This window comes from Agelaius phoeniceus, chromosome W (genome assembly GCF_051311805.1).
Source record: "Agelaius phoeniceus isolate bAgePho1 chromosome W, bAgePho1.hap1, whole genome shotgun sequence".
NCBI lineage: Eukaryota > Metazoa > Chordata > Aves > Passeriformes > Icteridae > Agelaius > Agelaius phoeniceus.
The window spans coordinates 10,498,666-10,524,720 of NC_135301.1; the positions used below are offsets into that span (position 1 = coordinate 10,498,666).

General features: G+C 45.5%; 1 protein-coding gene and 1 non-coding gene across 2 annotated transcripts; both read right to left on the bottom strand.

The window, feature by feature from the left end:
- Positions 1-4,464: 4,464 nt before the first annotated feature.
- LOC129133644 (large ribosomal subunit protein eL37-like) lies at positions 4,465-7,142 on the bottom strand. The gene is made up of 4 exons (XM_054653273.1): positions 7,102-7,142; positions 6,223-6,358; positions 5,856-5,940; positions 4,465-4,581 (listed from the first exon to the last, which is right to left on the bottom strand). Exons 1-4 carry the CDS (start codon positions 7,102-7,104, stop codon positions 4,512-4,514), a joined length of 294 nt encoding a protein of 97 aa, XP_054509248.1. The 5' UTR covers positions 7,105-7,142; the 3' UTR covers positions 4,465-4,511.
- Positions 4,683-4,763, bottom strand: LOC129133646 (small nucleolar RNA SNORD72). The gene has a single exon (XR_008536033.1). It is a non-coding gene; the product is annotated as a small nucleolar RNA SNORD72 (small nucleolar RNA).
- Positions 7,143-26,055: the final 18,913 nt, after the last annotated feature.

Here is a 26,055-nt window from a genome sequence, read left to right on the forward strand (position 1 = left end):
CCAAGTGCCACATTCACATGTTTTTTGAACACTTCCAGCGATGGTGACTCCACCACTGCCCTGGGCAGCTTGTTTCAATGCCTGACCACCCTTTCAGTGAAGAAATTTTTCCTAATATCCAACCTAAACCTACCCTGATGGATCTTGAGGCCATTTTCTCTCATCCTGTCACTTGCTACCTGGGAGAAGAGCCCAACCCCCCACTCAGCTATAACTTCCTTTCAGGTAGTTGTAGAGAGCTATAAGGTCCCGCAGAGCCTCCTTCAGGCTAAACAATCCCAGTTCCCTCAACTGCTCCTCATAAGACTTGTGCTCTAGTCCTTTTCTAGTCCTTTCACTAATTAACTCTGATCTATTTGTGTGTCAACAATAACAAATCTCCAGTCCCTTAATGTCTGGCAGTACGTGTGCTCCAGACTTGGCAGTTTCTTTTAACCCAAGCAATGACCCACTAAATAGGCAATACTTTTGCAGGCTTTTCAGAGCCACAAAACGGTGAACAATGTCTCAGACTGGGAATCCCTCTTAAACTATTCCCTCCCAGAACAGCACTTAGAGCCATTATTCAATTACCATCTTTGCGAGTAATTCTGACTCTACATGCTAGGACACAATGAAACTCAGTCCATAGTGCCAATATTTCATTTCTCTTGCAGGAAAGGTGAGTAAAATACAACCCTCTTTTTAAATTCAGCACAGAGATGATGGCCCTTTTCGAGGTGGAGGTGCTATTAAATGAAAAGTCAATTAAGGGACTATTTATAATTAATTGCTTCAGTGCATACCATCAAGAATTTGTACATGTAAATACATGCATTTTCAGGAATCCCATGTGTAGTGGGTTTGCATGGCTAGGTTTTGGTAGCAGGGGGACTACAGGGGTGGTGTCTGTGAGAAGCTGCTGGAAGCTTCCTCCATGTCCAGCAGAGCCAATGCCAGCTGGCTCCAGGATGAATGGGCAGCTGGCCAAGGCTGGGCCAATTAGAAATGGTGGTAACACCTCTGTGATAACATATTTAAGAAGAAAAAGAAAAAAAGTTCTTGTGCAGATGTAACTGTGGCCAGAGAAGAGTGGAGTGAAAATGTGAGAGTAACAGCCCTGCAGACACCAAGGTAAATGGAGAAGGAGGGACAGGAGGTGCTCCAGGTGTTGGAGCTGAGATTTCCTTGCAGCCCATGGTGAAGACCATGGACAAAAATTCCCCCCACAAAAACCAAAATAACATAATCATAACACAGAACAAAAATGGACAACTTACACAAAATCCACCCCTTGTCCCTTTGCCACAATTACAGCAATTCCCCATGATCATTCTACTCTCTAATATTGTTCAGTACTTGTTTTGCCCATTACCTCTCTCAATTACTATCCTTATCTCAAAATCCTCATGATCTGAGTGATGGCACCAAAAAGACTGTAGTGGGTTGACCCTGGCTAGATGCCAGACACCCATCAAAACCTCTCAATCACTCCTGTTCACAGCTGGACATGGGAGAGAAAATATAACAAAGGATTCATGGGTTGAGACAAGGACAGAGAGATCACCCACCAAATACCATCATGGGCAAAACAGACTCAAATTAGAGAAATTAATTTAATTTAATTTATTATTAACAAAATCAGAGCAGGATAATGAGAAGTAAAATAAGACTTTAAAAGCACCTGGATATGGGTAATGGTGGTTATGACTAGTTCATCACACATGGTTCCTGCTGCTGCTCAGGGAGAGGAGTCCTTCCCCTGCTCTAATGTGGGGTGTGGGGGATGGGTCCCGCCCACGGGAGACAGTTCTCCACGAACTTCTCCAGCGTCCTTTCCACAGGCAACAACCCTCCTCAAATTGCTCCCACGTGGGTCCCTCTCCACGGGGTGCAGTCCTTCAGGCACAGCCTGCTCCAGTGTGGGTCCCCCATGGGGTCACAAGTCCTATCAGGAAACCTGCTCTGGCATGAGCTACTCTCTCCATGGATCTGCAGGTCCCTGCTCCAGCACGGGCCTCCCAGGGGTTCACAGCCTCCTCTCAGGCATTCACCTGCTCCAATGTGGGGCTCCTCCACCAGCTGCAGGTGTATCTCTGCATCCCCGTGGACCTCCGTGGGCTGCAGGGGCACAGCTGCTTCACCACGGGCTGCAGGAGAATCTCAGCTCCAGCGGCTGGAGCACATCCTGCCCCTTGTCCTGGTTTTAAAAACTCACCGGGGAAAATAAGGCCACTCGAGCCGCCCCCTTTTCTATAACGTTGAAGTAAATACTAAGGAAGATTGAAGTCAGAGTCACAATTTACTAAAGAGGCTTGCAATAAACACAGCAGTAATAATAAATGATTGTACAAAAAGAAAATGGTATAACCAACAAAGGCAATATGAAGCCTGAAGCAATATGATCAAGGGTTCTGCAGTTTAACACCCTCCCTCCCCCGCTGCCAGAAAAAAAACAAAACAAAACCAAAATAAAAAAACCAACCAAACACCCCCCCCCCCAGCCAAAGAAAACAAAAAACCAAACCAAACAAACAAAAAACCCCAACAAACGAACCGAAAATACAATGACTAAACAGACCCCCCAGAAGCTCGGTCGTCCAAGCCGAGTCGACTCTCCCTCCGCTGAGTTCAGTTCGGCACCAGGATCCTGCACCGCCTCTACCACCAGTCCACTGTGCTGGGGGTGTGTGTGGGTCGGTTCTGCTGCTTTGCTGCCTCTTCCCAATACCCCGCTGGACTCCTTTTTCGGCTCGGCTAGACTCAGCTGATATCGGCGCCGCCGTCTCTCCTCAGCCCTTCGTCCTGCAAAAACGTCCTGGAAGGACAGGAAAAGAGGGGAGAAACGGCAGAGCGCAGGGTGCCGGGGTCTGCAGGCCCCTTAGCTGAAGCGAGCCAGTCAAAAATTGCCACATTTGTTTCCGGCCGTGGCATTTTCCCCCTACCGGAACTACTCCCCCCAGCAGTGACGTGACTGGTATTAAATACACAGCGCTGAAAGCGTCACCCCTCCTTCTCCACTGATCCTCCTCTTCTTCCTCCCTTTCTAATTGATGATATGGACCTGTAGCTCGCCTTGTTAATTTTTTTTTTTCACTACTGGGGCAATAACTGTAATTGTTCTTTGTGTCCCTATCTCAGCCATTATTATCCTCAAATGCAGTTTGGGTTCCTGCCTCAACTACAGTCCTCTGAGAGTACTGAACTGTGGCTCAATAGGCACAGGCCAGGCCCCAGTACAGGGTGAGGAGCTGCTGGTTTTCGGTGGGGTAGGCAAGACACACTTCTATCAGTTGACAGGTCAGTTTGTCAGGGTTGATTACCTGTTCAGGTATAAAGTGCCAGGTAATGGGAGAACTGCCCTAGGAACCTGCCCAAATCCTTCCACCCACCCTCCCAGTCAGGAACTGGATGCCTCGGGGCAGATTTCAATATCTGCTCACCTTAAGTTTGTTTTCTCTTACATCAGGATGACACCAGATTCCATGAACTCCATAGTGTACCAATGGTATTAGCTAATATCGTTAACAGTATTAAGCAGTTTACATAAGGATGAGCAATGACCACGGGAGGCTGCATTATAAAAGCCTTCACAGCAATCTCAGGCAGGCAGAGGGAGGTGTATTCCCTCATTGTCCACAAAAGGCAGTTCCCCCAGCATAACAAGGCCATCAGTTTAAGGGCAAAGCATAGAGCCATTGTTTGTGTTAACATGTTTCCAAACTCAGCAAAATAGAGATAAGGAGTGCAGCTGACAAACTCCATGCCTCCCATAGGAGCTTGCTACTTGATAACTACTATTTACTATAGCATGATTTATATATTTATATAAATTTAACTGCACTTGTCTCACCCCACAGGTTGTGTGCCAAAAAAGGACTGTAGTGGGTTGACCTTGGTTGGTTACCAGGTGCCCACAAAGCTGCTCTATTGATCCCTTTCCCAGCTGGACAGGGGAGGGAAAATAAGATGGAAAACAACTTGTAGGTTGAGATAAGGCAGTTTACTAAAGCAAAAGCAAAAGTTTGTGCACACATGAGCAAAGAGAAAAAATAGGTTTATTCTCTACTTTCCATTGGTGAGTGATGTTCAGACACTTCCTGGGAAGCAGGGCTTCAGCACGCAGAGTGGTTGCTCTGGAAGGCAAACACTGTAAAGTAATGAATACCCCCATTCTTCCTTCCTCCCTTAGCTTTTATATCTGAGCTGATGTCATATCCCTTTGGGGAATTTAGGTCAGCTGGTCTCGTTGTGTCCCCATCCAGGATCTTGTCCACTTCCAGCCCCTTGATGGGGGAATGTTGGAGAGACAGCACTGATGGTGTGCCAGTGCTGCTCAGCAGAAGCCACGACACTGGTGTGTTATCAGAACCTTTCCAGCTCCCAATGCAAAGCACAGCACTGGGAGGGCTGCTGTGGGGAAATGAACTCCAGCTCAGCCAGACACAATATATCATGTTTCACTGAAGTAAAACATACAAAAGATGACATTTTCTGGATAAGACAATTTATTTTAACAAATACAAGTATCTTTATGATGAACTGGAGGCTGCAACAGCTGCTCTCTTGGGCTTTGGCGTGGCTCCCTCACGGAATCCATTCCTACAAGTAGAAATATGGTCATCATTTTTTGAAAGGCTGCCTTTTGCTCCAAGTTATTTTCCAAGAAGCAATGTTTCAGATCAGGTTCACCAGCTTTTTTCAGCTTCTCTCAGTAATGCACTGAAATCACTATGGAGTTCATATGTTCAATGGTTTTTCTTAAGAAACATAATTCAAAAACTGTTTGGAATAAGCAATATGGTTTTCTCTCTCTTCTGCTGAAGTAAGTGACTTCTTCAAACAGGAAGATTTCATTAACTGAGTAAACATTGCAAGACTGAATTCGATACAGCACATCCACTGAAGGCATGCCTTACTTTATGTTCCTACTAAGCAGCTTGGCAAAAGATTTTGCATTTGTTAGCACTGAAGTGCAAGTCAATTTCTTACAGAAATTGACCCCAAGCTTACTTTTGGAGATGACATTTCTACTTCAGCAACACTTGGTAGAAATCAGGCTGCAGTTGCACATTGTAAGGTGTTTCCTGGATGCTTCTGGGAAAGACTATGCTTACCAAAAAACCAGAGATGAATGGATCCCTCAAATACACCTAGGTCCGGGACTTAAAAGACTTACTTTTCACTATTAAATCCAATCTACATTTTTAGGAAAAGACTTTTGAATTGCTTGGGTTTTTTCATCCATCTTTCTGGTGTATCAGGCCAAAAGTTACAGAGCTGTGCTTTAGAACATGGAGGTCATACAAAAAGAAATTCTTAGCAAGTTTAACAGTACAGTACCTTTTAAGTACAACTCAAAGCTTTATAACAGATTTTAGAAACCTGTAACTCAGAATCAGATGTTACTTATTAATTGTACTCCAAATTAAAGAGCAACCACTGAAGTATTTAAATCCTTTTCTTGTGGGCAAGAAGGGATTAGAATGCGTTTCAAGAATTGTTTCTTAGAAAAATCCAACTTCAGTGCAACCATCAATTTCAGACTCCCAAAAAGAGGTAATGCTACACAAAGTATGCCTTTTCAAATGTGAGTGCTTTATTACAATACCCTCTGTGTTCTGTACTATCTACAATTAACAGAAACATCAGAGTTTGCTATACAGCCTATATTTTAACAGTGAATGAGCTTTTTATAATTGGCAGTATATTCTTTTGCAGATATGACATCATTTATTTTCACAATATATTTTAAAAGAAACACCATACCTCATCAAGCATACTAAATAAGTGTTAACTTTGAATGATGAATTTCATAATTCAGTGAAATCCATTGAAGATGTCAGATTACACTAGTTTGTAATAAAATGTCGTACCTGAATCGACGGTAGACCCTTTTCAGGTGCCTCATGCGACCAGTACCAGTGGTGTTTCGTCTTTTAGCCTTTGCACTCCAGTTATCTAGAACACAGAAATAACTGTTATTCATCTACACCAAATAATTAGTTGCATGGTACATTTGAATAGCACAACTATTCAATTTCATGTAAGAAAAAAATTATAAATTAAGTAAATTATTATTCAGTAATACTGCATGTTAGCTGAAAAACAGTTAAATCAGTATTAATTTCAAAAAATTTCCTAACACTGTAAGATGATACAGTATTCTTTCTTGGTTGGAAAAAAGCCAGATTATTGAAAACAACAAAAAACCACAGGTTTTTAAACTCAACTCTTACTTACAATTTCTCTTACGCTTAGCAGGGTAACCACATTTCCCACAGGTAGATTTCTGCAGATGGTATGCCTTGGACCCACATCGACGACACAAGGTGTGTGTCTTATTTCGTCGCTTACCAAATGATGATGTACCCTTTGTCTGAGAAATATTTCAAGACATTGCACATTGTAAATATCACTATCACTCAAAAGTCATGTAACTCAAAACACAGGCTTCTCTAAAAAACACTCTCAAATTACCAAGTTCAGTAAACATGGCAGAGGCACACTGATCTCTGAAACACTGACTCAGTCACTTTTATAGGTATCCTCCATTTTAAGAAACCAGTTTCTTACACTTCTCTTTGCCATTCCTATCCCCCTGCCCAGTGCTGAAATAAAATGAAGCCACCGAGTGGTTATCTCCAACTCCTTTCTTATCTCCCTCAAATTTATCGGTGATAAACAGTTAACTGCTTTTTCCTGAAGAAATGTATTTATTTTCATAGATTAACCATACACTCACAAGAGGCTTTGGCAATCAAACTCCCTCTTACTACGTTATCTGAAAAGCTTCCTCATCACTGGGAAGAGCGCTGTCCCGGCCAGGCCCGCAGCAAGCACGGAGGGGACCCCGAAGGAGATCCCGTGGTAGCACAGCCCCATACCCCATCTCTGCCTCTTCACCCAGGACGCGATGTCCCACGCTCCCACACAGGCCAGGAACGGGGCCTTCAGGCTCAGGTCCCAGCCTCGTCTCCCCGCAGCGCAGCCCCACCGCCGAGACCGGCCACAGCACGGCGCAGGGCCACCCCACGCCCCAGACGGGGCCCACGGCCTCACAGAGCCCGGCACGGCGGCGGATGATGACAGATATCGCCGCACTCAGGTCCCTGCACTCACCATCTTCTCCGGGGGTTAGCACCAAAGAGACTATGCCCCGCCCCGCTTCCGCTATAGTCCGGCAAGCGCTTCCGGAGACGTGCTTGGGACTGTTCGGTTGGGCATGGCGGAGGCATCCGGTTCGGTGGCCCGGCTGGATAGGCCCGGACCGGCAGAAAGTAAGTGCTCTCCTTGTCTTAGCCGCACCTCAAATTGTACTCAGGAGTCCCCCCCATGTGATGTCCCCTTCCCGCCGGGCCCGGACTACTGAGATAGGCAGGGTCCCTGAAAGCTGTGGTGTCGTGGGCGAGACCCTCGGGGGCCAGACCCCAAAGGTTCCTCGGTGACATCACACAAAACCTGGTGCTTATTAGGGCGACACAATGTGTCCTAGGCCATGGTGCAACTGGTCCTGGAAATGATTAAGGGGTATTTATGTGTAAATTTAACACACCTAAGTTGCCTTATTAGGACATAATTTTTAACTCTTATGCATCCTCCCTGCAATAGTACCCATGCTGCTATTCACAGGTGCCTACAGCTCCACTTCAGGCTGCAGAATCAAGTCCTGGCCTTATTTCTACGTCAAGTGAAACCTATTTTCATGACTGAAATGAAAATTTCCCCTTCAGGGACAGGATATTTGTGGCTGTAATACATACTTTCAAAGTGAACTGCCTTAAAAAATAGGCACACTGTGCTTGTCAGTGTACCTCCCAAGCCCCACACATGCAAGGTGACAGTCTGCCTAAAGCATTGCAATGGACATCATTAATGTAAAATTGTTTTTTATTCAGATGCACCACTTAGATTCTTACATGCCAGCTGTTGTGGTTTAACCCCAGCCAGCAACCAAGCCTCACACAGCTGCTTGCTCACTCCCTCATCGGTGGGATGGGAGTGAAAATCGGAAGGTTAAAAGCTAGAAAACTCATGGGTTGAGATAAAGACAGTTTATTAGGGAAAGCTTGAAAAACACATTCACTCTCCTGTGAAAATTAGTTTAATAAAGGACAATAGGAGACAAAGACAGTAAAGCTAAGATTGGCACTCAGCCAAGAGCACACCTTCACCTTCAGGGATACCCCTTAAATACCTTTTCTATTACATCAGCCTGTTGCATATTCATAGACCTTTATGCATATCCATAAGCTAGTTTACATATTCCAGGAACTATTTTACATGGCCCCTCCTCGGGTCTGCTTTTTTAGAGCATGTGTGTTTTTTGGCTGTGATTTTGGCTCCTTCTCCTTATCACTTCCAGTTTGGGCCTTGGTCCATACTTTCTTTGGACAGCAGATGCTGATAGTTGGCATATCAATAGCAGGGTCTTCATTACATGTTCAGTGGATTTTATCCCGACCAAACAGACAGTTCACTCATAACTATATCAGCTACCCCTACTACTATGTCTAAGTTTTTGTTAATAGCAGAAATAAAATCAAAGTTATTTTAACATTATACATATAACATTCATCCTAATATTTGCGAAAAGCCAACAACATAATATGTATTTATAACAGAAAGCCACACACGCAAGCAAAGCAAAGCAAGGAATTAATTCACTGCTTCCCATAGACAGGCATGTGTTCAGCCATCTCCAGGAGAGCAGGACCCCTTCATGGGTAACGGTTACTTGGGAAGCAAAATGTCATCACTCCAAATGTCCCCTCCTTCCTCCTTCTTCCCCCCACTTTATATACTGAGCATAATGTCAAATGGTCTGGTATATCCCTTTGGTCACTTGGGGTCACCTGTCCCAGCTGTGTCTCCTCCCAACTTCCCACACACCCACACCCACCCTCCCCTCCTGCATCGTGGCCATACAAGGAGCAGCAAAGGCCTTGGCTCTGTGTAAGCCCTGCTCAGCAATAACAGAAACATCTCTGTATTATCAACTCTGTGTTCAGCACAAATCCAAAACAGCCCCATACCAGCCCTTGGGAAGAAAAATAACTCTACCCCAACTGAAACCAGTACACCAGCCTACCATGCAACTTCAGTAGACTCACAGTCTATAGACAATTTTATCTAAGAAGAGTTAATTTATCTTCACTTGTTTCCCGAGCATGGCATCCCACTGACTTCCTTCGGCACTGATTGATATGCTGGGAGGCTTTTGATTTCTGTTAAGGTTGAGGAATGGAGCAAAAAGTTTTTTTTATTTTAGCTGCATTGTTTCCAGATACCCAAAGGTGTGCCCCAGGCTGTTCACTCAGCTCATTCATTTTGGTTGGCAATTTCTGTCCCTGAAATAACACCTAACAGAGGTTTTTGCTCATATTCATTTTACCTCACCTGAAAATCCAGACATTTAGTCCATCCACGGTCCCACTGTAGTTAAAGGAGAGAGATAAATACTGCCAAAGGGTAAACCATCCTATCTTAAATTATGTATCTAAACTAGGCTGGATAAATCATTCTTGGGAGGAGCCCTTCTCCTTCCATTAATTCTAACAGGAGCCTAGACAGCCCCCTTAGGCCAGGCTTAGATGGCTGAAGTTCGGTAAAATTAATTTTGCCCTGACTTAATGAAAATATTTTTATAGCAATTCTGTCTTTCTTACCAAAAATCAAATGAGAAAACTCAGTGTTCTGTGGATGAAATGCCACACAGAAAAAACCTCCAATTAATTCAACGTATAAATACAGGCTGGACTGGGTCATATTTATCCCAGCAACCTTGCTGCGTGTCTTTTAACTGGTGCCTCCTTTCCTCTTTCTTTCTCATTAGATCTCAAAAATCTGGAAGATGCTGTGAAGACATTGGATAGATGCCATGGCAACAGCCTCCAAAGGAAGTACGTTGGTTTGTCTACCTGCAAGGACACACAGATTGTTCTCCTTTGTGGGATAAAAATAGTCTTGCTCATTTACATGTCTTCAAAACTGTTAGGAAAGATTTTTTTTTAATATCATCATGCCATTGTCTTTAGTATTCAGGAGCATTGGATACTTCTTAGGTAGGTAATGGGCAGGGATAGGGCTGATCCAGTACAATCCCAGAGGCTCTTAGCTGTAGTGCAGGTCATGGGTCACTGCCAATAGTGTTCTCCAGCTTACTCAAACCCCACACTTGTACTAGCAACTGCTGAATAGCACCAGCTTAAATTCAGCACTGGCTAATTCACCCTTCTGCTTCAATGTATAGGAAGTAGTCCAAATGATTTAGAAAGTGACACATTTGGGTTTCCGGACTGTCTTTTCAATGTAGGAAACAGCAGTCTGTTACTGCAGCTTGTGGTACCCACCAAAGCTACTCTATCACTCCCCTCCTCAGCTGGAAAGGGGAGAAAGAATATAACAAAAGGCTCATGAGTTAAGGACAGGGAGAGATCACTCACCAAATTCCATCATGGGCAAAACAGACTTGACTTGGAAATATTAATTGAATTTATTACCGATCAAAATCAGAGTAGTGTAGGGGGACACAGTATGGGTAAATGAAGGTAATGTAGAATGTAATCTTAACCCCCCAATGAGTTGCAGCTGGACCCTATTACTAAAGATTAGGAGCATGCCGGATGATAACAGGCCACACCTGTAGCAAATAAGAACTAGTGGTACAAAAGAGTGGATTGGCAGGAACTGAAGTTAGAGGAGTCAGATGGCTGCTGCAAAGATCAGGAAAAGTTAGTGCTTAGAAGAGCTGCCTGCAAGAAACATCGAGGAGATACAAAACTCTGAGGATATGGAACCCTTGCACTATCATGATAACAGAACTCTTGATATATAAGACAACAGAGTAGGATAAGAAGAAGTAAAACAAATATTAAAAAGACCTTCTCCCCACCCCTCCCTCCTTTCTAGGCTTAACTTTACTCCTGATTCTCTACCTCCTTCCTCCCAGCAGTACAGGGAGACAGGGAATGGGGGTTTTGATCAGTTCATCACATGTTGTTTCTGCTGCTGCTTCCTCCTCAGGGAGAGGAGTCCTTCCCCTACTCCAGTGTGGGGTCCCTCCTACAGGAGACAGTCCTCCATGAACTTCTCCAATACAAGCCCTTCCCAAGGGCTTTGTTTTTTCACATACAAATCAAATTCAGTCCCATTGCAGCTTCCACCCAGCACTTTTGGTCCAGCCAGGTCCAGCAAGGGAGAAACTCTGTTGTGCCAGCAAATACTGTGATCCTGTTAAGCATTTAGATCAGGGTTTATTGAATAGTGTGGAAGTGGGTGCCTTTTTGTATCCCCTAGCACTGTGTTCTGCCTCCTGTCCTATCTAGTTGGGGTTAAAAGATGGAAGCAAAATTGTACACTGGACATGCCCATAAATTTTTCTTACGTGACTCTGGGGTAGTAGTCCCTCTCCCTCAAGTTGACCCTCTCCAAGGCCCATGGACCTTCCTGACCTCCTTGCTCTACCATGACACTTTGATGGGTGTAATGGTTTTAAACTCAGCTGGAGATGAAACACCTCGCAGTCACTCACTCAACACAACCCCCCCCCGCCACTTACCCTCCACCACAGTGAAATGGGGAGGAGAATTGAAACAAAACTTGTAAGTTGGGATAAGAACTGTTTAATAATGGAAAATAAAGTAAAATACAATAATAATGGTAAATAATAATAATGTTGATAAAGAGGAAACAAACTTGTGATGCACAATGCAATTGCTCACCACCCACTGACTGATGCCAGGCCCCCAGATCAGCCACCCTTCCAGGTAACTCCCCCCAGTTTATATACTGGGCATGACGTTATATGGTGTGGAACATCCCTTTGGTCAGTTTGGGTCCACCTGTCCTGGCTGTGCTCCCTCCCAGTTTCTTTTGCAAACCTCACTAGCAGAGCATGTGACAAAGAAGAAAGTCCTTGACTTAGGATAAACACAACTTAGCAAAAAACCAAAGCATTGGTGTGTTATGAACACCATTCTCATTCTGAATCCAAAACACAGCACTATAACAGCTACTGAGAAGAAATTAACTTTGTCCCAGCTGAAACCAGGACAATATCTACCCCTTCTTCCATACCATTGATGTCTGCCAAGTTTCACAGCCCCCAATATGCCATCACCTTTCCTATTTATCTGTTTTGATAGATATACATACAGACATCATTCCCTTAGTCTATGGAAGACCTTTGTCAAAGGTTCATAAAATGTCCACACAAAAATAAAATTGTTGAATTCATTTAATCCATGACTGGCCTTCATTCTTGGTAACAGTTTTTCAAGCAGGAAAGATGGTGTGAGGTGTGGGATTGTTGCATGTTGCACATTTGAGTCATCTCTGATTCCAGTACTGCTGCACTTGTTCACTTTTATCAAAGTTCATTCTTCATTGATTGGTGTGAGTGTGACAGTCAGAGGGAAGTCAGGCTCCCATCACTTGTGTTTAAGATTGATGCCATGAGGTGCTCAGTGAGGTAATGCACACATAGCCACCATACAAATGGTAAGACACAGTGTTGGATAGTTAATAACATCATACAATTTAATTCATTGGCTATTTTAACCCAGAATCAAATAGCTTTGAGGCACACACCAGACTTTTCCATCCTCCCTCATTACCCACCAAGTGCACCCAGGTTCTTGAGGAAAAGCAATCCCATGGATGGGTTTGCCTTTGCCTGAGGCAGTAATAACCCAGACTTTTCCCCAGCATGATTTTAATGTGCACTACAGGAACTTTATCCCCTTCCACAGTACACAAAAGTTTTGATTGGGCAGGGCCAGTCCAATTGGCAGATCCTCTGTTGTTGACTAACCAAGTGGCCTTTGCTAAATGTGTGTCACAATCTTTGAAGGTCCCACCAGCCATTGCTCTCAGTGTAGTCTTTAACAGTCCATTACATTGTTCAATTGTTCCAGAGGTTGGTGCATGATAGGGAATGTGATACACCCACTCAATGCCATGTTCTTTAGCCCAGGTGTCTATGAGGTTGTTTCAGAAATGAGTTCCATTGATTCAATTCTTTCTGGAGTACTGTGTCACCATAACACTTGCTTTTTAAGGCCCAGGACAGTATTCTGGGTGGTGCCATGGGGCACAGGGTATGTTCTTAGCCATCCTGTGGTTGCTTCCACCATTGTAAGCACACAGCACTTGCTGATATGGGTTTTGGGGAGTGTGATATAGTCAATCTGCCAGACCTCCCCATACTTGTATTTCAGCCATTGTCCTCCATACCTCAGAGGCTTTACCTGCTTGCCTCTGCTTGATTGCAGCATGTTTCACATTCATGTATTGTTGCAGCCCGTGTTTATTTTATTAGTTTATTATTAAAAGTTAATGTTAGTAGTTTGTTCCAATGTACCCCTGTATTTTCCCCAAGTTGGTTTGTCCCTGAGGTGTATCCACCCCTGAAGCTGCCCTTTATGGTATTCCCCGCCCTTTGTTCCAGCTTGCCCCTTGTTCCTGAATGAATCTTCTTTGTCACTCCCACCTTGGGCCAATCCCTGATTGTGCCTCCCCTCTGGAATTCCCCTAAGCCTCGATGCCCCATTGGCCCATGTGACCTATCCTCTCCTCCCACCTGCCCTAATTGGCCCCAAGCAAGTGACCGAATCCCCTCACTCCTCCCCCAAGGATTCCCCATTGGCTGTCTGTTTGTACCTTCCCACCGGGTATCTAAACCCGAGCATGGCAGTTCTTGGGGCTCTTTGTTCTTGACGTCTTCAATTGCAATAAACTTCTCCCTGTTGGACCCTCAAGACCAGAGAGCCTCCTCCTTCTCCTTTGCCCAATTCCTGCTGTGGCTGTGACATTCTTCGCTGTAGAGCAAGCTGCTCTTCAGGTTCAGCTGCAGGTAAATCAAAACCTCAGCTGACCCCCACTCCTGGCATGCTGCCAGAGTCTCTCCAGAGCTAGCCTGGGCTCCGGTGGCCACGTCAATGTATAACCTGTGCAATAGTGTCCATGGTTAAGTCCACCCCTCAATCACAAGCCCATTGTCTTGGGGTGATTTTATGATGATACTTTGTTCCCTAACCATCTGCTTTATGCCCAGAAAATGGCTGCTGTAGATTTAAGATGGACCTGGGCAGTGGAGCGGTGAGCCTTGAGCTCCTGGGCAGTTTGGTTTAAATGTTCTCTCTCTCCAGTGTGTTTCAGGCAGTGACACGAATTGTTACTTCATTGCCTTTGTTGGATTAGTTTTTTTGCTTGCTTACGCAAGAAGCTTCTTTTTTTCTTTCCCCACCTTTTTTCCCTGGACTCCAGCAGAGATCCTTCAGTTGTTTCTTCTTTAGTTGTTTGGGGTTTTTTTTGTTTTTCCCCTTGAACTGTTTCCGGCTTGTTTTTTTTTTTTCTGGTCCAGGGCGCCTGCGGGGGTGGGGGGGGGGGGGGGGGCAGCCCCGGCCAGTCCAAAGCCTGGGAAAGACCAAGCCAGCAAAAGAAAGGACACTAAAGCCCACCAGTTTTGACTGCTGCAAGGAAGACACTAACGCCAGACAAGTTCCCATCTATTCTGCCGGAGTGTGAAACACGGGACTCCTTTAATATATGAAACACAGGACTCAACACAAGCGCCTCAGTATAAAGTATAGATTAATAAAAGTTGGGTGTTGGCTGCTGTGCTCGACCACAACCGCTTTTGCAAAACAAGAAGCCTAACCCCAGCAGGGGCTATGATGATAAACAAATAGTAGATGCTATGCCTAATACTAACTGCCCTTGGAGAGAAACAAAACCAAGTGGACTAAGATGATAAGGGAAAGGAATGTGAGCTAATGAGTTTGGATAACTGCTTTTTCTGCAGGACAAGAGCTTAACCTTTGTGGGCTAAGCGATAAGAAGGAAGATGCATGCTAACAGCCATTTTTATGACAAATAGAAGAACTGTCATGTGATAAGTGTCGGCTTTCACAATTGTTAGAGTGAATACTATATGTTTTATAATGTTGACTTTTGTAAAGGAAGTTTTGCTAAAGTTTAGAGTTCTTTTAATGCAAATATTTTGTTGTCATCTCAATCTTGGTGAAGATTTGTAATGTTAACATTTAACCAATGAAGGACTCAAAACCTGTTGAATGTATCAAAAAGTAACAAATTACTATGACTAGGACAGCTGCACATGCTCTAAAAAGGTGGGACAGAGGAGGAACTGTGTTAAAATGTTTAAATATGTATAACCATTTGTAAACATGTATTAAGCTGATGCAATACCCAGGGTATATAAAGGGTGTTACTGTGTTGACTGATGTGCCTCTGGCTGCATCTAAGAACCCAGCACTGTTCCTTTTGCTTTATTGACATTGTCCCCTATTGTCCCTTATTAAATTTTCTTTAAATTTTAACTGAGGAGTGGGCTTTTTTTCTCACAATTGGGGTCTCATCCAGGATGGACGCCTCATCTCTGTGGCCCTAGGAGATTTCGAGCAAGAGGCGTGCCCCGCCAATTTCGCCAGCTTGATTGGCTTCTTCTGGCATCATCAGCGACTGCAGGCTGACACCTCATGGACAAGAAGGGACTCATAAAGCAAAAGAAAGGGGGAAGGATAAAGGCTCCCTAAAATACCATGGTAACTAGGGGCCGTGTGGTTTTGCTTTCTGGAGGGGCCCCCTTTAGAGGTTTTCTCCCAAATTTGCCCTAAATGGGGACAGTTATGTCAATTGTTGATTTGGAGTTCAGCCTTATTGTCTGAAGGGAGGCGGATTGAGTTGCTGGAGAGGAGAGGGAGCAAAAGGGTGCCAGCAGCCATACCCCAGGACAGTCCCCTAGGAATTAAGTTAGCTAACTGGGATAGTAATCCATGTACTAAAGGAAAAGATAAAGTCAAAGTGATTCGGTATTGCATGATAGATGGGACAAAAAAGGAAATAAGATCTGATCATGTCTATTGGCCTAGGTATGGGTCTTTTGAGCGTTGCATTAGTCAAACTCTAAACATATTTGTAAATGTAAAAGAACCTCTCGATCCTGAGGAAAATGAATATGCCTCCTGCTGGACAGAAATTTGGCCCCAGGGGTAAAAGTTTTTAAGGTATCAGAAGCCTTAGAACGAGCTGAAGAAGGAAAAGAGGTGGGAACTGCTAGAGGCATTACCCCCTCTGTACCCTCCCACTGCTCCAGCGACCCCTGCTGGTTGAGTGGCCCCTGCTGCTTCACCAGCTCCCCCTCCCACCAGTGGGGGACCATACCAAAACACTAGGGGAAGTTCAGTAAAAACTCGAGGGCTGCTCAATAAGTCTTCCCCTGCCACCACCCCACAGCAAGGGAAACAGGTCTTTCCTAAGGTCATGATAGTTGAGGAACAGAAAGGCTGTTTTGGAAAGAGATCAAGAAGTCGGCTCATTTCCTTTAAGGGAAGTGCCTATGGAAGGGGCTCAAGGGGGAATAGGATTTGTGAATGCTCCTTTGACCTCTTCAGAAGTCAGAAATTTTAAAAGGGAAATTAAAGGATTATTAGAAGATCCCATAGGTTTAGCTTAACAATTAGACCAATTTTTAGGCCCCAACATTTTTACTTGGGAAGAAATGCAGTCAATAATGGGCATTATATTTTCCCAAGAGGAGAGGCAGATGATTAGGGCTGATGAGAATTTTGGAAAGAAAAAATCAACAGGGCCCATCAGGGGACCAGAAAATGCCAATAGCATCTCCTAATTGGAATCACAACAATGCAGCAGGATGAGGAAATATGAATGATTATCATAATCCGATAATCAAAGGGATAAAAGAGGCAACACCCTTGTAGTAAACCCCATAAGTTTGGGAAAAGCACCATGGAGGATATGAACAATAGGAATGCTGAAACAGCAAAAGAAAATTCCGGTTTCCCTGTCCTCCGCCCTTAACCTATCTCTGTAACCCTATAAGGCAATGTCGTGTTAACCCCTTACCATTGGTCAAGCTTGGATCCTTTCCAACCCTATAAAAGAAGCATACTGTACCCCATTAGGGGAGAAAGAAGAAGAGGAAAGACCCTTCACGGACCTCCCCAAATAAAGCCATCTCCGTGGAACAGCCTGCGCCTTCTCCTTCTCCTCTCTCTCCGTCTGCTGCAGCCTCAAGCTCGGGGCACCACTACCTAGCAAGCAAAGCTGAAATCCTGAGAACTTGCTAATCACTATAGAGCTGACAATCACCATGCTTGCTAGATGGTAGCCCTGCGGCATTGGCATGAGCGAGCTAGCTTCGGGCACCCGGTCCCTACTCAGGAACTGAGCTCCTGAGCCCTATTGCTCTGCTTTATGATAAGGCCGATCAGAGGCTTTATTAAAGTGGCGGCCCAACGACTATGGACCCCCCCCAGAGGCGATATCCGTCGGTTGAGCAACGAAGCCCCCCCGGGGTTTTCTGTGATTGCCTGTTTGGGAAGCCGCTCCTTCTGTGAAGGGACTTTTTGTTTTAGAAAATCCTTTCCCCAGGAGGGTCAGTTCGACACTCAAAACTAAGTAAAACCGAGAGAGAGAGATATTTAACTATTTTAGAAATCTTATCTGCTAACAACTTCTCCTTTTCTAAAGGCAAGCTCTCAAAAACTAACCTGAAAAAATTTGTAACTTGGATTATTTCGCAATACCCTGATACTGATAAGAAAGCAGTCATTGAAAATTCGTTTTGGGATATGATCGGGAACACAATATATATCTCCCAAACAAACCAGGATTTCTCTGTAACTAATTATTTGCCTTTATTCCATATAATAACTAAAACCGTTGAAAGATTTAACAGAGAAAAAATCTTGCAGGTAACAGACACTTCCTCTTTAAATACTAACAAGATTGATAAGGACTCAGAGGAATGTCACTTGCATGCCTCACATCACCCCTTAGGTCCTAAAGTCCCTCTCTCCTCCGTTACTCCTAAAGCAGAGGTTACGCTGCCCACCACGGTTCCCCCTCCCACATCCTCCACCCCTGCAGGACCTGCGCTGCCTAACTCCGCGGATCCTGTCTTATCTGTAACTCCACACATCCCTCCTACCCCCGGCTCGGCTTCCTCCTTGCTTCTGGTCCCGGGGGTCCCTTTTCCTGCCTCTGCTGCCCCCTCCACCCCTGTGTCGGCTCTGTCCCCCTCCGCTGCGTACCCCCCCACCCCCGCACTGGTGTCCCCCACCATCCCTCCTGTCGCCACGCCCGCCGCCCCCGCTCCCCTCGCCCCAGCTCTGACTGGCCCGGCCCCTCCTGACGGCTCCCCGAGCCACACCCCCGCCGCTCCCGAGCCCGTGTCCATCCCTGCCCCCTCCCCCTGCTCCCTGCCTGCCACAGCAGGGGGACCTCACACAAGCGTAGTCCCATCACACCACCCCGTAACTGCGGCACCCCAGACCGGTACCACTGCCTGCTCACCCCCATTCCCCCCCATGCCCGCACCCCCACCTCGCCAAGCCCCCCTGCCCCCACCACGCGTCCCCCCAACCCCCCGCCCACCCTCAATGCCACCCGAACGGAATCCCAGAGACCTCACAAAGTGCTACCCCCCCCCCCCCCCCACCAGGTCCTGTGCGTGCTGTGCTGCGATCCCAGCTCCATTGGCACCTCCCCCTAGCCAGGTCATGCCATGTCTCCCCCCCCCCCAGCCATTGAAAACTTTGAAAAACGCTTCTAAACGAAAAAGTGTAAGTCACGGATAGCAACCCCCCCCCCCAGTCCTCCTCAGAGGACCAGAGCTCTTGCAGTGAATCTGATTCTGATATGATCCACACGGATCCATGGGCTCCTATTAAGATAGAGGCGACCAAGGCTGGGGATTGGGAGATTGGGAGCTGGCACAGAAAATTAATGCTTTCCCAGTAGAATATAAGCAAGGACGGAATGGTGGTGAGTCCACTATGAAGACATGGAAGGCTAACTCGAATAAGGAACTAGTGCAATTAAGAAATATAGCTAAAGAACATGGGCAAAGCTCACATATTTTTAGAAATTTCTTAGAAGCCATGTTCTCAGCACGTCTTACTTCCCCACGATATAAAAAATATTTCACACTGCCTCCTGTCCCCAGCAGAATATATGTTATGGGACAGGCATTGGAAAAAACAATTAAAAACATTATCAGATTCATATTCTGCAGATGCTAATAAGACGAATTTTACGGTAGACCAACTAGCTGGTGAAGGTGACTTACAGAAACCAGCAGACCAATTGGAAACCTTGAATAAAGAGGCACTGCAGGACATCGCTCTCTCAGCAAAAACCTCTTCTCATGCATGATGAGTCAATGCCAACAATGCATTTTTCTACTATTAAACAAGGGATAGATGAAAGTTTTATCAAATTTGTGGACAGACTTAGAGATGCTCTGGAGAAACAGATAGAGAGCACAGAGGCAAGGAAGGAACTCTTATGTAAACTTGCCTTGAGTAACTCAAATGAAAAATGCAAAGCCATTTTGAGGTCTCTACCCGTGGATACAGACCCCACCATAGAGCAAATGCTAGAATGCTGTACACGTCACATGTACACTGAAAATACAGTGGCCCAAGCAGTTGCCAAAGGTATTGCTGAAGGAGTTTCTGGGGCATATGCAGTAATAGCTTCTAAAGATGAAGCTAAATGCTATCACTGTGGGGATCTTGGACATTACATAAAGGATTGCCCAGAGAGGTCACCCCCCCGATACCACCGTAACAATTACCAAAGACCCCAGAATCAGCAGCGTTACCAGCAGCATTCGGGAAACTCCTTGCGCCGCCCGGTCGAGCCCCAGGCACTGACAACAAATCAAAGGCCACCCAGACCCAACCCCGCACCAACCCAGGACGTTCCGGACCACAAGAAGAGGATCCAACCCACGGGGCAACCCAGATGGGAACCCGCCGGCAATTGGTAACTGCTTTGTCCATTGACTTTAATAATGAGAATGTTCACCATGTTCCCACAGGCAAATATGGGCCAAAAGGAGGTCCTTCGCACATTTTAATTATAAGTGACTCTCTTAATAGCCCAAAGGAGATCTTCGTTGTTCCAGAAGTGCTCACAGTGCAGCCAGGACAAGAGATTCTCGTCCAGGTATACTGCATAGACTTACCATTTTTTCTTTCAAAGGGAACTCCAATAGCACAAGCCTTTTTACTCCCAAAGGATCACAGGGAACAGATTCCTCTCAACCCTACAGCTATGTGGGCACAAGTTGTGGGACCGTCCAAGCCTACCATCGAGTGCGGCCTCACCTGCAAAGGCAAGAAGACCCACCTACCAGGGATGCTGGACACCGGTGCTGACGTGACCATCATCGCTCGCTCAGAATGGCCAGCACACTGGGATCTACAACCTGTTGCAGGCATGATTTCAGGGATTGGTGGAGCTACAGTGTCCATGAGAAGCAAGAGCAACATCCTCGTGGAAGGGCCTGAAGGCAAGCTGGCAACCATTCGTCCATTTGTGGTAAGGGCCCCCATCACCCTTTGGGGCAGAGACGTTCTATCCCAGTGGGGAGCTTCCCTCCGTATTCCCACTCAGGATTTCTAATCGGGGCCACTGAGCTAAGCGCACTGCCAGAAACACCTCGTTTCACCTGGAAAAGTCACAAGCCAATCTGGATTGAACAGTGGCCCCTCAATAAAGCCAAGCTGCGCACCCTAAACACCCTCGTGGAAGAACAGCTCGCAAAAGGCCACATAGTGGAGTCCTCCAGCCCTTGGAACTCTCCAGTCTTTGTTCTACCAAAGCCTGGGACAAACAGGTGGAGGCTCCTCCACGACCTTCGCAGAATCAACGAGGTCATCGAGGACATGGGCCCTCTCCAGCCTGGCCTGCCCTCCCCATCGATGCTGCCTAGAGACTGGACACTTGCTATCATAGACATTAAGGACTGTTTCTTCAGCATTCCTCTGCACCCTGAGGATGCTCCACGGTTTGCTTTCTCCATTCCCTCTCTTAACAAAGAGGCTCCACTCAAAAGATATCATTGGTGTTATCTTCCTCAAGGAATGAAAAACTCACCCACTATTTGCCAGTGGTACGTGGCTCACATCCTGTCTCCCATTCGGAAATCATTCCCCGATGCTATCATCCACCATTATATGGATGACATCCTGGTGTGTGCTTCAGATAAAGCTTACTTGGACAATACAGTTAAAAAGACTATTGAAACCATAGAAAAGGCAGGAATGGAGATTTGTGAGGACAAAATCCAGTACACTAAGCCATGGACTTACCTTGGAGTCCAGATCTGGGAAAGGACCATCGTACCTCAGCAGATCACCATAAATGACAACCCAAAAACCCTCAGGGACTTACACAGCCTTTGCGGATCCATCAACTGGGTACATCCACTGCTCGGAATTACAACAGAGGACCTTGCTCCCCTGTTCAACCTTCTTCGTGGACCTAAGGACCTGGATTCTCCCTGCACTCTCACAGAAGAAGCCAGAGATGCCATCACCAAAGTCCAGGAAGCCCTGTCTTCACGCAAAGCCCATCGCTTCGAGCCCAGCCTGCCTTTCCAGTTCATCATCCTGGAAAAAGCACCTCGATTCCATGGACTGATTTTCCAATGGGACTCCCAGCTTCGAGACCCTTTGTTGATACTGGAATGGGTCTTTACAAGTAGCCAACCTACAAAGACACTTACCACCTATCAGGAGGTCATAGCACATTTAATAAAAAAGGCAAGGACTCACCTTCGCTCTCTTTCAGGTTGTGAGTTCGAATGCATATACTTACCAATAACTCTTACAGACTTTGAGGATTTGATCCAGACCAATGAAAGCCTCCAGTTTGCCCTGGATAGCTACCCGGGCCAAACTTCAGTTAAGATCCCAAAACACAAACTTTTTAACCCTGATGTAACCTTCCATTTGATTCCAAAACGAATCCAAAGTAGAAAACCTCTCAAGGCTCTAACCCTCTTTACAGATGGCTCAGGGTCTTCCCACAAGTCGGTGGTTACATGGAGAGACCCCCAAACACAAGATTGGCACTCTGACATACAAATAGTGGAGGGATCTCCACAGATCGCAGAATTAGAAGCTGTTGTCAGAGCCTTTTAAAAATTTAAAAACGAGCCTTTCAATCTGGTTACAGATTCAGCTTATGTCGCTGGGATAGCGATGAGAGCAGAACATGCTCTTCTCAAAGAGGTTTCCAATCCAAAGTTGTACCAACTGCTCTCTAAATTAATATACCTAATCTCCCACAGAAAGCAAGCTTACCATATAATGCATGTGAGGTCACACACAGACCTCCCAGGTTTTGTTGCAGAAGGCAACAGGAAAGCGGATGCATTAGCAATGGCAGCAGAAACTGCTAATGTTCATAACATCTTTGCCCAGGCAAAGTTGTCACACGCGTTTTTTCATCAAAATATACCTGCCCTTATGAGAATGTTTAAGCTCTCAAAGGATCAGGCAAAGGCTATCATGGCTACATGTCCAAACTGTCAGAACTATCAGATACCATCTATGGGGACGGGAGTCAATCCCTGAGGTCTGAATAGCTGCCAGCTGTGGCAGACAGATGTAACTCACTTCGCACCTTTTGGAAGGTCAAAATACGTGCATGTATCAGTCGACACGTTTTCAGGAGCAGTATTTGCATCATCACATGCAGGAGAAAATACCATGCACACAATAAAACACTTTTTCCTTGCTTTTGCCGCCCTGGGTGTACCAAAAGAGGTTAAAACAGATAATGGACCAGCCTACACTTCCTGCAAGTTAAAGGAGTTCTTCAATGAATGGGGAATAGCACACAAGACCGGCATACCTGTAAACCCCACAGGACAATCCATCGTGGAAAGGACACATCAAAACCTCAAAAGAGTCCTCGATCAACTGAACAGAGACACGAGAATCACGTCTCCAGTGGAAAGACTTTGCAAGGCTCTCTACTTCATCAACTTCCTGAACTGTACAGCATCAGAGCCTGACCCACCAATACTTCGCCACTTTGGAAATACCACCCTAGCAAAGCTCACTGAGAAACCACCTGTGCTCATGAAGGACCCTGAAACACACCAAATTTCTGGGCCTCACCAGTTGATTACCTGGGGTAGAGGATACGCGTGCGTGCTACTACCATATGGTCCGAGGTGGTACCCAGGAAAAAACATAAAGCCATACCTAGGCACTGCAAACACTACTCCTGGAAACGGGGACAAGAACTCTCCTGAGGCAAACACAAGACCACCTCAAAACCAAACCAGCTCTGCCTGGAGACGAAGACGTTGCCAGATACGCACAAACACAAGAACAGAACGCCCCATTACAAGACAGCAGACAAAACTGAAAGCTAAACAACAGTCTGCTGCATCAGGCCATAGATAGCCTTAACACAAAAATGTTCCCTGAATTATATGTTGTTGCACTGGTTTTTTTTGTATTAAAAAAAAACCAAAACCAAACAAACAAAAAAAAACCCCAAAAAAACCCCAAACGAACAAAGAAAAAAACCCTGTTATTCCCTCTCCCTAACCTTTTAAAACCCCTTAACCTTCTACCCACTCCTCCTCCCTTAGTGTAGCTTAGAAATTAAAAGAAAAAGGGGGGGGGAGGAGGGGAACAGAGAAAAGAACATGGCAGAAAACCCTCTCATCATAAAGACAACAAATTCTGCTTATATTCCCTATCAGAAGCCCTATTCCTGCCCAAAGATGAAAAATATCTCTGTTGCTGCTGTCCTCACTGCTGCCTGGATGTTCTTCACTGTACTGCGTGCCTTCGGCTGGATTAGCCCACAGCCTAGCCATAATGTTTGGGTAACCTTAGCAAAGACATTAAAACAAGACAACATGTGCTTGTCCATGGGAAGCATTGATAACCCACTTTCCACATGTCTAGTAGGAATTCCCTTTGTAGCAGATGACTGGCCTGTCTATAACTCAGAGATCCTCCGCACCACAGGTAAGAGACCCAATGTGGCTGATACTTGGGATGAGTGGACAAAAATTCTGCCAGATGCTCGAGAGGAACCCCAAGAATTAGATCTGTTGGGGTCCTCCAAGGCCACATACTGTGTCAAATTTTACTTTAGACGTCCAAAAAACAATTGGCCAGAAATTGACCAGAACAAAAACACATATCGAAAAGAGATATCACCAATTAACAAAGCCTATAACTCTCACAATTGGTGCAATTACACGGCTCGTGTGATTTCTGTGTCCTCTCTCCATCCCAAAGTATTACCCAAGGGAATGTTTCTCATCTGTGGTGACAGAGTATGGGCTGGGATCCCCTCCCGACTCCAGGGAGGTCCCTGTACCCTTGGAAAACTTTCTACCCTTACTCCAAACATCACCCTGTTACATAATTGGAAAAAAGAAAGCGAATCAAAACAACAAAAAAGGTCCTACACTGAATTTGATGAAAATTGTGATCCTAAATTATACGATTGGAACAAACCAAAAAAGATTGCTGTCTCCCTGTTCTTACCATGGGTAGCTGCAGCTAAAGCCCTCGGTGAAATCAATCACCTTGTGTGTTGGCTCAGTAAACAAGCTAACGCTACATCTGCAGCCTTGAGTGATCTCTTAAAGGAAGAAGAAACCACAAGACAGGCTTCGCTCCAAAATCGAGCAGCAATCAACTTCCTGCTGCTTGCCCATGGACACGGCTGTGAAGACTTTGAAGGGATGTGCTGCTTCAACCTCTCTTCACGCTCGGAATCCATCCATGCGGACATCCAGAAACTGAAAGATCTCGTGAAGGACTTGAAAGTAGAGAGAATCCCAGACTGGGTCAATGAACTTTTCGGGCAATGGGGATTAACAGGATGGGCTGCATACTTGGTTAAGGGAATGTTGTTGATTCTCCTTGTAGTTGTTATTGTGTTAGCTATGTTCTCGTGCCTTGTTCACTGATTCAAAAGAACTATAGTGAACTCCTTTTTTTGTTAAAACAGAAAGTGGAGTTGTAGTAAACCCCATAAGTTTGGGAAAAGCGCCATGGAGGATATGAACAATAGGAATGCTGAAACAGCAAAAGAAAATTCCGGTTTCCCTGTCCTCCGCCCTTAACCTATCTCTGTAACCCTACAAGGCAATGTCATGTTAACCCCTTACCATTGGTCAAGCTTGGATCCTTTCCAACCCTATTAAAGAAGCATACTGTACCCCATTAGGGGAGAAAGAAGAAGAGGAAAGACCCTTCACGGACCTCCCCAAATAAAGCCATCTCCGTGGAACAGTCTGCGCCTTCTCCTTCTCCTCTCTCTCCATCTGCTGCAGCCTCAAGCTCGGGGCACCACTACCTAGCAAGCAAAGCTGAAATCCTGAGAGCTTGCTAATCACTATAAAGCTGATAGATAATCACCATGCTTGCTAGATGGTAGCTCCGCGGCGTTGGCATGAGCGAGCTAGCTTCAGGCACTCGGTCCCTACCCAGGGACTGAGCTCCTGAGCCCTATTGCTCTGCTTTATGATAAGGCCGATCAGAGGCTTTATTACACCCTGAGGGCAAAATGTTAGCAAAGCTTTTGATGGGCAGCAAGGAAAGGAAGAAACTCCAACTGAATGGCTAGAGAGGCTCTGGAAAAACATGCCGCAGTACTCCAGGACAGACCACGATAGTATAGCAGGACAAGCCCTGTTAAGGGTTAACTTTGCCACCCATGCCTGGCCAAATATTAGGAAAAAGTTGGAAAACATTGAGGAATGGCAAGATAAGGGGTTAAACAAATTATTGAAAGAAGCCCAAAAAGTTTATGTACAGAGTGATGAAGAAAAAGCCAAGGCAAAAGCTAAAATTATGGTAGCCACCATGCAAGAAAGTAACCCCTCGAGGAATCTGCAGCCCCCAGGTACTATTCCCAGATATTCAGATTCCAGAGATAAGGAAAGGGGAGGAAACAGGACCCCTGTACGATCAAGGTCTCAGGAGCAAACTAGAAATGTCTGTTTTTATTGCAGAGAAGAGGGACACTGTAAGAGATATTGACTTTGCCAGAACAAGGACCTGAAAGTATTCCAAGAGGTACATTCAGGAGAATTAGCAGACTAGGGATGTCTGGGGCTTTATTTCCTGGGGGATAAATATCATCTAGAGCCCTTGATAACTTTAAAAGTAGGCCCCCAGGGGGAGGTATTAGAATATATAGTTGATACTGGGGCAGAGAGAACTTGTGTAGTTACTATTCCAAAGGGGTGTA

Bases quoted from the DNA above. Each gene is read 5' to 3' on its own strand.
- LOC129133644 (XM_054653273.1), bottom strand. The intron at 5,941-6,222 runs GTAAGTAAGAGT...TCTGTGTTCTAG, and splicing joins TGCTAAGCGTAAGAGAAATT to ATAACTGGAGTGCAAAGGCT. The intron at 4,582-5,855 runs GTACGACATTTT...TTCTACTTGTAG, and splicing joins AGGGTCTACCGTCGATTCAG to GAATGGATTCCGTGAGGGAG.